Source organism: Cebus imitator, unplaced genomic scaffold (assembly GCF_001604975.1).
Source record: "Cebus imitator isolate Cc_AM_T3 unplaced genomic scaffold, Cebus_imitator-1.0 Scaffold92, whole genome shotgun sequence".
Lineage (NCBI taxonomy): Eukaryota > Metazoa > Chordata > Mammalia > Primates > Cebidae > Cebus > Cebus imitator.
Genome location: NW_016107407.1, coordinates 6168901 through 6180964, shown reverse-complemented (window position 1 = coordinate 6180964; position 12064 = coordinate 6168901). Strand labels below are relative to the sequence as shown.

The window sequence follows — 12064 nt, the reverse complement described above, 5'->3', positions numbered from 1 at the left end:
AGTCAAGACAAACTTTGTGACTAAGAGAAAAATAGACAGGGCTTTGGTAACACATGGTAATTATATTTGCTCCTAACATCAGAAAAAGAAAATGGAGAAGTTTTTCTTTCTAGTCTTACCTGCTAGGGTTTGTAAGGAATCCAGTGTTGGAAGAATAGGGGGTGATCTTGTCTGGAGAAAAAAGATGACCATCATTGTAAGGGAGAAATTTGTAATCCATGCACCAGGAATACTGCTTGTTAGTGAATGTGCTCGAGCCCAGTATCGTACAGTGAACACCAAGGCTCTCACTCTTGAGTCTAGGGCACCATATATATAAAGGAGTTCAGAACTTGTCAAGGCAATCCTTCAAAAAATAAAAACAGAAAAATTTTCAAATCCCCAAATTATAAACCAAGGGTAAAATTAAACATATGCCAGGAAACATATCTAAACATCCTCTTATATCTGAATATATTCAGAACATCATATTAGGCAATCAAAAGCATTATGAATTTGCAATATAAAATTTGGTATTAATGGTTGAATATCAAATACAATTATTACCATTAAAACATCCTCTTAATCCTCTTAAAATTGATAATTAAAATATAGGCTGGGCACGGTGGCTCAAACCTGTAATCCCAGTACTTTGGAAGGCTGAGGCGGGTAGATTACTTGAGATCAGGAGTTCAAGACCAGCTTGGCCAACATGGTGAAACCCCTTTTCTACTAAAAATACAACAAATTAGCCAGGCACGGTGGTTTGCGCCTGTAATTCCAGCTACTCAAGAGGCTGAGGCACAAGAATTGCTTGAACCCAGGAGGCAGAGGTTGCAGTGAGCTGAGATCGAGTCAGTGCACTCCAGCCTGGTGACAGAATGGAAAAAAAAGAAAAAGAAAATGTAGATCTAGGGCCAGGTGTGGTACTCACACCTGTAATCCCAGCACTTTGGGAGGTCAAGGCGGGTGGATCACTTGAGGTCAGGAGATAAGACCAGCCTGGCCAACATGGTGAAACCCCATCTCTACTAAAAATAAAAAAATTAGCTGGGTGTGGTGATGCATGCCTGTAATCCTAGCTACTTGGGGGGCTGAGGCAGGAGAATAACTTGAACCCAGGAGGCGGAGGCTGCAGTCAGCTGAGGTCACGTTATTGTACTCCAGCCTGGGCAACAGAGGAAGACCCTACCTCCAAAAGAAAAGAAAGAAAATGTTATAGAACTTAGAATTTTTAAATCAAAGTTTCTAAACATGATTTTAAATAATAAGTAAAACACACAAAGCTCTTTATAATTATTAATAAATGGCTGAGCACAGTAGCTCATGCCTGTGATGTCACACACTTCAGGAAGCTGAAGCGGGCAGACGGCTTGAGCTAAGGAGTTCAAGACCAGCCTGGGAAACATGATGAGACCTTGTCTCTACAAAAAATACAGAAGTTAGCTGAGTGTGGTGTCACACACCTTAGGCCCACCTACTTGGGAGGCTGAGGTGGGAGAATCACCTGAGCCCAGGGAGGTCGAGGCTGCAGTGCGCCAAAATTGAGTCACTGCACTCCAGTCTTGGCAACAGAGTAAGATGTCATCTCAAACTATATATACATATACATATATACATGTACATACATACACACACACACACACACACACACACACACACACATATACATACATAATATTGATAAAGATAGAGAGGTGTTTGTTGGCCGGGCATGGTGGCTCACTCCTATAGTCCCAGCACTTTAGGAGGCCAAGGCAGGAGAATAGCTTGAGCCTAGGAGTTCGAGACCACCCTGGGTAACACAGTAAGACCCTGTCTCTATAAAAATAAAAAACGTATATATAAAATAAAAACAAAATTTTAAAAATTTAATTTAAAAAAGATAGGTGTGGTGGCATGCATCTGTAATCCTAGCTACTCGGGAGGCTTGAGAAAGGGGGATTGTTTGAGCCCAAGAGTTCGGGGCTGCAGTGAGCTCTGATCACGCCACTGCACTTCAGCCTGGGCAACAGGGTGAGAAGCTGTCTCTAAAAAAGTAAAAACAGAATTAAATTAAATTAAAAATATTAAGTTCCTACTGATCAAAACGTGTCTTACAATTTCTCAAAGAACCAACAGAGGGCACAAAAAATAATTTAACAGCATCAAGTTAAAACCGTCTCTAAAATGGCATTTACATTTAAAAAGTAAAAAGAACAGAAGAAACAAAGCCAGGCGTGGTGGTTCACACCTGCAATCCCAGCACTTTGGCAGGCCGAGGTGGGCGGATCATCTGAGGTCAGGAGTTCAAGACCAGTCTGGCCAACATGGTGAAACCCCGTCTCTACAAAAATATAAAACTTAGCCAGGCATGATCGAGTGTGCCTGTAATCCCAGCTACTCGGGAGGCTGAGGTGGGAACTGCTAGAACCCGGTAGGCGGAGGTTGCATTGCAGTGAGCCGAGATCCTGCCACTGCACTCCAGCCTATGTGACTGTGCAAGACTATGTGTCAAAAAAAAAAATAAATAAAGAAGAAACAGCAACTTAGAAATTCATGGTGATTATTTTATGAAAATGAAGCTAAATTAAGCTAAAAATAAATATCAAAAAGCATAAGTATCTGATATAAAGAAGATAACACAATTACAAATATAAATGTCATTTTGTCCTATTTTACATACTATAAAGAAAATATAATGATGATAAAAAGTATAGTATATATCTTTATTTTTTATATTAAGATTTGACAAGAAATCACAGACTTTACTCCATAAGTTTGACTTGAGAGAAATCCACAAGTACTGAGGATTGGCTTGTTGGTGAACATGAGTTTAATCAAAACTGCTCTAGCCTTGACTTTCTGAATCTATTTTCAGTAATGATTACTTATCTAACAAATAACTATAGAGAAATTGAACTCGTGCGATGATAATTTAAGAAATAAACTCCCCAATTAAGAAATTTTTCCCTACTGTGGGCCAGGCTCAGTGGCTCACGCCAGTAATCCCAGAACTCTGGGAGGCGAAGATGCATGGATTACATGAGGTCAGGAGTTCGAGATCAGCCTGGCCAACAGGGTGAAATCACATCTCTCCTAAAAATACAAAAATTCACCCAGCATGATGGCACGCACCTATAATCCCAGCTACTTGGGAGGCTGAGGCACAAGAATAGCTTGAACCTGGGAAGTGGAGGTGAGCCAAGATCATGAGCCACACTGCACTGCAGCCTGGCCAATAGAGCAATACTCTGTCTCAAATAATAATAGTAATAAAATAAATTTTCCCTGTTATGAATCCAGGAAAAGTCATCAGTACAAAAGTATTTATTCCCACTCCACTTGTTTTTAGCAAACAAATCACTAGGATAATACAATGTACATAGGCTGAACAAAAACCATCCAGTCTTAAGCTCTTCTGACCACTTTGGACCTAAGTAAAGAGGACATTTGTTTAGTATACAAAGTTGACTGTATATCTAAAGGCAATTCAAAGGTCAAATTCAAGTGGTTATTTTATTTTCTAAGTATTCTTAGAAGACTTATAGTATAAATAGGAATCTTTCTTTTTTAATTTTACTTTTTTTTTTTTGCCATCAGAAATTCATGCTAAAAGGCAGGCACCTTTCACACTACACACTACCAGGCTGCACAAGAATAATGAAATACGTTTCTTCTTAGAGGTTAGATATGTGACCATTGTAACACAATATCCTAACACTATTTAGGAACACCAAATTATCAACAAGTATAATATAAAAGATTTCTTACTTTTCAATCCAAGTGTTCGAAATTTTTAAAAATTATCGTTCACGCATGTTTAAGATTCAAAGCCACTGTTTCTGTATGAGAAGAACTACGCTAATACATTAGAATATTCATATTTAAAATAATAAACGGTAAGAGATGGTACCTATTGTTCGTAGTCAAATCACACTGAAACCCAGAGGCCTGGTGTGAGAACCTCACGAGTGGACACCGTGCATTTAGTATTTTTTGCACACCCACACAACCAGGGCTGAAGTTGTCAAGGCACTCTCCTATCACAGACAGGATCTTCTGAGTTGCAATTCTTTCGGAAGGAACATTTTTCACTTGAAATTCCATCAGAAAATTTCCTGAGGTCTGAAAAATCAGAACATTTCTAAATAGGAGCTTTTGGTAAAAAACAATTTCTTAATAAACTTTTGTAAAAGGATGCTCTAAATCATTGCTGGCAAAACTCTTCATGAAATCACAGCCAAAAGCAAACTTAAAAGGTCCTCAGTTGCCTTTTGCTTCTCCAGAATAGAGAGGAATACAAAGCACTAACTTGAACAATCACTGGTTTTTGTAATTAACTTATGACCTACAGTATAATACGAATCATAAAGTAATATTATGCACAGAACCACTCACTCTATACATTCAGTGAACATACACTTGCCCTTTTCTAACTGGCCATTATAATCTATGCTATAAACCCACAGCAGTGGGGAAGTACAGGCACAAGAATAGTGTATCAGTAGAAGAAAACAGGCAGTATAAATAGGCTTGTATATAGCAATTTAATATTTAATAGTTAAGACTGCAAATTACTAGGGGAAAATTTCTATTCAACAAATGAGTTAAGTGGCCATGAAAAAAATAAACTAGATCCTTTGTTATTTATACTAAAACTCACTGGGTATGCTGGCTCACACCTATACTCCTAGAGCACTTTGGGAGGCCAAGGCAGGTGGATCACTTGAGTCGGGAGTTTGAAGCCAGCCTGACCAACATGGTGAAACCCCATCTCTACTAAAAATACAAAAAAAATTAGCCAGGTGTGGTGGCCAGTGCCTGCAATCCCAGCTACTTGGGAGGTGGAGGCAGGAGAATCGCTTGAACCCAGGAGGCAGAGATTGAGGTGAGCCAAGATCACACTACTGTACTCCAGCCTGGGCAACAGAGTGAGACTCCATTTCAAAAAAAAAATTACTAAAACTCAGTTAAATTTGCTGAGTGTTGTGGCTCACACCTGCAATCCCAGCACTTTGGGAGACAGAAGAAACAGGCGGATCACTTGAAGTCAGGAGTTTGAGACCAGCCTGGCCAACATGGTAAAACCCTATCTCTACTAAAAATAGAGGCAGGAGAATCTCTTGAACCCAGAAGATGGAGGTTGCAGTGAGTTGAGATCACACCACTGCACTCCAGCGTGGGTGATAGAGCAAGACTCCATTTCAGAAAAAAAACAAAACTGAAGTAAATTCAACATGGATCAAAAACTAAAATGTAAAAAGTACATCAGTAAAGTACTACAAGACAAAGAGTTAATGCTTTTACAATCAGAGTAGGAAAGGATTCTGTAAGCATACCACAAATTTAGAGAAGACACAAAAGTAGTAGGATTGCATAAAAAATTAAAACCACCTTAAGGCAAAGCATATAATCACTACTAAAGAACAAAGCAAGTAACACATGTCATACAAACCGGTAATTTATGACAGTTTTATGCAAATGAAAGGGGGAACCCATCACATTCTAAAAATGGGCAAAAAAGACAAAGAAAAATTGACAGAAGAAATAAAAATGGCTAAAAGCCATAGTAAAAGTTGTGCATATTTTCTAGAAACTAAATAGAAATTAAAACAGCAATGAGATTTTTTATTTTTTAGCCCAACAAAGACAAACAGGTTGGTGACCAGAACTAATGGGTATGGGAAAACATGTATATACTGTTGACAGGAGTGTAAACAAGGGACATACTTCTTGTAGAACCCGTCCATATCTACTGAAACTTGTATAATACGTTGGCTATTAAAATGGTTAGAAATTATGTCATTCCTTGAGAGCTGCTATTAATGTCCAAAAGAAAGAAAGAAAGAAAGAAAAAAAGAAAAGAAAAGAAAAGAAAGAAATTATGTCAAAGGAATATTTGCATAGGTGAACCAATTTCCAAAGATGTTCACTCACCGCAGTACTAATCATGTGGTTATACACCTTTTGGGAGTTTTATCTAGCTTAAAACAACTTTTCCTTCTTCTAGAATTCATTCCTCCTGAAGGGATGAAGGCTCCAACAATGCTTATTTACCATGGAAATCTATCCCCCTCCTTCCAGCTGAATGGATTGGGCAAGACAGCTGATCTAAGCACTGCAGGAGTGTACCCCACATTCATTTGGAGATCTCTACTGGGAACTGGTTACTGGGAACCGGAACTAAGGTTCAGAGGCAACCATGTGGCTAAAACATCTAACTCAGAAGCTTTGGGGCAGGCATATCTATATAAGCATGAAAAAGTAAAGAAAATCATTGGGGCTGGGGAGGAAGGAGTTAAGGACAGGGAGAAAGCAATAAATGAAGCAAAAATATGTAGACAGGAACAGAACACTTCCTGGGTTGTTTTGTTGTTGCTTTTGAAACAGGGTATCATAGGCTGCGTGTGGCAGTTCACACCTGTAATCCCAACACTTTGAGAGGCCAAGGCAGCCAGATTACTTGAGGTCAGGAGTTTGAGACCAGCCTGGTCAACATGGTAAAACCCCATCTCTACTAAAAATACAAAAAAAAATTAGCCAGGTATGGTGGCTATAGCCCCAGCTATTTGGGAGGCTGAGGCAGGAGAACTGCTTGAACCCTGGAGGCCTGGGTTGCAGTGAGTCGAGATCGTGCCACTGTACTCCAGCCTGGGGTGACAGAGTGAGACTCAAAAAAAAGGGAGGATATCGCTCTGCCACCCAGGCTGGAGTGCAGTGGTACAAAAATAGCTCACTGTAGCCTCAACCTCCAGAGTGGCTGGAACTACAGGTACACACCACCACACCTGGCTAATTTTTTGTTTTTAGTAGTGACGTGGTCTCACCCAGCCTATGTTGCCCAGGCTGGTCTTGAATCCTGAGCTCAAGCGATCCTCCCGCCACAGCCTCCCACAGTGCTGTGATACAGGCATGAAGCACCAGGCCCAGCCACTTCCCGGTTCTTGATGGTTTACACTTCTTACTTCTAGTCCTTTCCTAAGACTTCCATATTCCTGGCCCTGTGTTCTGTGATGCCTCCTCTACCTCTTTATTTAAGCTAGTTTGTGTTATTTCTGCTATGTATAATCAAAGAATATTAACTAATATATATTTGGCAATAAACAGGAGAAAAGTTCCCTGGTGGTCTAGTGCCTAGGATTTGGCACTTTCACTGAAAGAGGAGAATAAAAGACACCACCCTCATTATCTACAAAAAGACGACTGATTAAATAAACTACGATACATTCATTCAGTGGAGTATTTTGCAGCCACTGAGGACAATACAGTAGACCGAATTGCCAAGACACTACTAATGAAGAAAAAAATCAAGTTATAATTTGTATAGATAAAGTTATCATCTGTAAAGATTATCTTCTGGAGTTTTTTTCTTTTCTTTTCTTTCTTTTTTTCCCCCAAGCATTTCTATATGTAAAGGAAAAAAATCCAGAATATATTAAATTATTCATAGGGTTATCTCTGGAGGCAGTGGAGCCATCAGAGACACTTCTGTTATATATTTCTGTATCTGTCACTTTATAATCAGAAAAAAATAGATTAAATAAATCCATTACTGTATGCAAACAATCCCCATAAACGTGGTATTTTCTCTACTGATTTGTTGTTTATTTTTATATTAAAAGGACTAAAAAATAAATTTCCTTTAAAAAATTAAAATTTCAAGACTCTTACTTAGCCAGTTTGTTATAATTTACCTCCATAACCTATTTCTCTGTCCATTCTATTTTAAAATACAAACACACACAATTTATATCAGGACTAGGAATCCAAACAAAAGTAAAGACAGATGTGGGGTCAAATAAATCTCACAATGGCAAAATGAGGTCAACTGAGAAAGGAGTATTAGACTACATCAGGAGGAGTCACAGTGGACTCAATCTCGGAAGCTACAGAAGGGTTAGAATCACTCAGGAGAAAGGCAATAGAGATTTTTAAAATTAAGTACTATAAATGAGAGAATAAAATTTTTGAGGTAATGGAAGTGAAAATGACAAGAAAAAATAGGTCTGAATAATGGGACTGGGTGCAGGAAACTGGCAAACTGTGAACCATGAGCAGGAGTGTGGTAGTTATTGAAGCTGCTCACTAAATGTTCTGCATCACCTTTCTGGCATTTGGAAGACCTCACGTTCTTGTCCCTTTAAGGTTTTGGAAGACCTCACGTTCTTGTCCCTTTAAGGTTAAGCAAAGTCATGTGATTTGCTTTGGCCAGTGAAATGCGATCAGAGGTTTTAAGTGTCACTTTCAGGCAGAAATTTCAGGATCTGATGCTCAGTTCTTCACTTGACACAGTAGATACATCAAGTACACACATAGGGCACTAACCAAGGACGAGTGTGTGTGCACACACACACACGCAGCAGAATATCTAGAAATAAACTATTTTAATTTCAGCTGTCATGGAAATTTTGTGTTATTTCCCCAAAAAACACAAATTTTATTTTATGATTTAGTCTTTTTATTTAGAATTATTTAAGAAAAGGGGGAGCTGAGTGCAGTGGCTCACACCTGCAATCACAGCACTTTGGGAGGCCAAGGCGAGTGCATCACTTGAAGTCAGAAGTTCAAGACCAGCCTGGCCAACATGGCGAAACCCCACCTCTATTAAAAATATAAAATTTACCCGGGCATAATGGCATGTGCCTGAAGTCCCAGGAGCACAGCTTTGGCTGGGCGCAGTGCACAGTGGTTCACCTGAGGTCAGGAGTTCAAGACCAGCCTGACCAATATGGTGAAACTCCATCTCTACTAAAATACAAAAATTTGCCAGGCATAGTGGTTCACGTCTGCAGTCCCAGCTATAAGGGAGGCTGAGGCAGCAGGATTGCTTGAACCGGGGAGGCAGAGGTTGCAATGAGCCAAGATCGTGTCATTGCACTCCAGCCTAGGCGACAGACAGACTGTCTCAAAAAAACAAAACAAAACAAAAACACATAGCCTTTTTAACAGTGTAATTAAATTAAAGCGCTCCTTATATTATTTGGGAGGATGGAGGAGATACTGGTTAACTTTACCTTGTTAGGCATGCATGTTAGAGAGAACATAATGGATGAAATAATATCCAAATTTGCAAGAGAAAAAAAGGGGTAAAGAGGAAGTGCAGGAATAAAGTAGGAGTAATCCAATAAAAGGAAGAAAGAAAGTGAAAAGCTACAGGGCACGACAGCTCATGCCTGTAATCCCAGCACTGTAAGAAGCTGAGGGGGGTGGATCACCTGAGGTCAGGAGTTTGAAACCAGCCTGACCAATGAAGTGAAATCCCATCTCTACTAAAAAAAATACAAAAATCCGCTGGGCATGGTAGCGCGCCTGTAATCCCAGCTACTCAGGAGGCTGAGGCAGGGGAATCACTTGAACCTGGGAGGCGGAAGTAGCAGTGAGCAAAGATTGTACCACTGGATTCCAACCTGGGCAACAGAGCAAGACTCCACCTCAGTCAGAGTAAAAAGCAAAGAAAATGTACAGAAAATAGGAAATAAAAAAATAAAACAGGAAAAATAAGTCCAAGAATGATCAGAGTAACAATAAACATATTGAACTCAAAGACTGACAGACTGGGGTAAAAGCATACTGCTGTTTATAAGAGATACACCCAAAATAAAGTAACATATATAAAGGCTGAAAATAAACAGAAGACATGTGAGACAAATAACAAGCAGCCATATTAACAAATAAAATAGAACTTAAGAAGAAAGCATTTATAGAGATGAAAACAACATGTATGAGGGATATAGTCTAATAATAAAGCAATCCAACAAGTAAATATAATAATCATATACCTATATGTAGCTAATATAGCCTTTGGATAAAACAAAAATCAAAAGCATTTTAAAGAAAAGTTAACAAAACCAAGAATCATGAGATGTAAAAATATTTCAGTAATTAGATCGCAAGGTTTAAAAGAAAAAATTAGTTAAGATACATAATTTGAATAACACAACAGGCAACTCTGACCTAACTGAAAAGCTTCTGAACCCTTGAGAAGAATAACTATTTTACTGCATATGTACAGAATATTCACAAAAATTATCACATAGAACAATACAAAGAAAGACTTTACAATTCCTTTTTTCTTTAATTTTTTTTTCTTTTTTGACCTACCATCTCAGCTGGATACAATTCCAAAGAATCATAACAAATATACCTTATTCTTTAACCATAATGTTTAATAAATTTAGAAATCAACAGTTATAATTTTTTAAGTTCAAAGATTTTCCTTTTCTACTTTCTTAACTTTAAATGATTACAGTGGTCAAAAGAAATAGACTTACCTTGTTAGTGCTGAGGTTTCTGGTTTCACTGAGATCCAAAAACATGTCCAAGTCACATCCTAACTTCCCAAAAGTATTCACTGAGGAGCCAAAGGGTCTGACTACGCAGTCCGGGAAATAAGCGGCTGCTATGTCTTCAATAAGAGAACAGGTGAGATATCGGAGCTTAGTGTTCTCCTCTGTTAGCTGGAACTCCTTCAAGAGAGTGTTCAGCTGATCATCAACCTAGCTGGCCAAAACAAAACAACAAAAGATAGAAAACGTACAGGTCATATAAAAGAGTTACCATTTTACTTCAAAAGATTTGGTAGCTTTGGAGACCTACCTTAGAAACATGCAAGGCCGGGTGCAACGGCTCACACCCGTAATCCCAGCACTTTGGGAGGCTGAGGGGGGCGGATCACTTGAGGTCGGGAGTTGGAGACCATCCCGACCAACATGGAGAAACCCTACCTCTACTAAAAATAGAAAATTAGCCAGGCATGGTAGAGGGCACCTGTGATATCAGCTATTCGGAAGGCTGCAGCAGGAGAATCGCTTGAACCCAGGAGGCAGTGGTTGCAGTGAGCTAAGATCACGCCATTGCACTCCAGTCTGGGCAACAAGAGCAAAACTTTGTCTCAAAAAAAAGAAAAGAAAAGAAAAAAGAAATATGCAATATTTTTTTGCTCAGTCTTAAAAGTGGATTAAAAAAAATACTCTTTAAAAAGCACTGAGGAGGCCGGTGGGCATGGTGGCTCATGCCTGCAATTCCAGTACTTTGGGAGGCCTAGGCGGGAGGATCACATGAGGCCAGTAGTTTGAGACCAGCCTGAGCAACACAGCAAGACCTCATCTCTATTTCGTTAAAGAAATAAATTATATAATATTTAAAAATTTTCAAAAGCTCTGAGGAATGCCACTAGCAAAATAAAAGTTGGCTAGAATTAAAACTTTGTAAGCAATGAGTATAAAGTATTGTTTTAGGAAAATTAAGGTACTAGCACACCCCAGAAGAGGTCAGAACAACCACACAGTAGACATCTTAAACCCAAGGGGATGAAAGACCAATGTTAAAGGGCAAGAAAAACTAGAAACACTTAAGTAATGAAGGCCCAGCACCTCTCAGTTTCTCAGAATAACAATCCTGTCTATTCGCTAGAAGACTGGCATTAAAATGATACCACACTGAAACTGTGTAAAGTATCTGAAATGAAAAAAAAAACATAGCTTCAAATGCTCTTATTTGAAACTAACACTGAAAATATCAACTGGCTAGGCACAGTGGTTCACACCTGTAATCCCTTTGGAGGCCGAGGTGGGAAGATTGCTTGAGCTCAGGGGTTTGAGACCAGCCTGGGCAACATAACAAAACCCTGGCTCTACTAAAAATATGCAAAAACTAGCTGGGCATGGTGGCATACATATCTAGTCCCAGCTACTCAGGAGGCTGAGGTGGGAGGGTCACTTGAGTCCAGGAGTTTGAGGCTACAGTGAGCTGAGATTGCACGGCTGCACTCCAGACTGGGTGACAGAACAAGACTCTGTCTCAAAAAAATTAAAATAAAATAACTGAACTAAGCATTCAACTCAAAAATAATAAAAGAGGCCAAGCTTGGTGGCTCACACGTGTAATCCCAGCACTTTGGGAGGCCGAGGAGGATGGATCATGTGAGGTCAGGAGTTTGAGACCAGCCTGGCCAACATGGTGAAACCCTGTCTCTGCTAAAAATACAAAAAATTAGCCAGGTGTGGTTGCTGCTGCCTGTAATTCCTGCTACTTGGGAGGCTGAGGCAGGAGAATCCCTTGAGCCTGGGAGGCGGAGGTTGCAGTAAGCCGAGATCACGCCATC

At 39.4% G+C, this 12064-nt stretch overlaps 1 protein-coding gene across 2 annotated transcripts in view; it reads right to left on the bottom strand.

Moving 5' to 3' along the window:
• The window catches only part of LOC108309226 (mitochondrial poly(A) polymerase), a 37759-nt gene that overhangs the window by 9595 nt on the left and 16100 nt on the right, over window positions 1-12064 (bottom strand). For both annotated transcript variants that reach the window (XM_017535433.2, XM_017535434.2), the window contains exons 4-6: window positions 10233-10457; window positions 3875-4086; window positions 120-346 (exon numbers count right to left, since the gene is read on the bottom strand). In XM_017535433.2, coding sequence (XP_017390922.1) covers window positions 120-346; window positions 3875-4086; window positions 10233-10457 — 664 coding nt within the window. The remainder of the gene's footprint in view (window positions 1-119; window positions 347-3874; window positions 4087-10232; window positions 10458-12064) is intronic.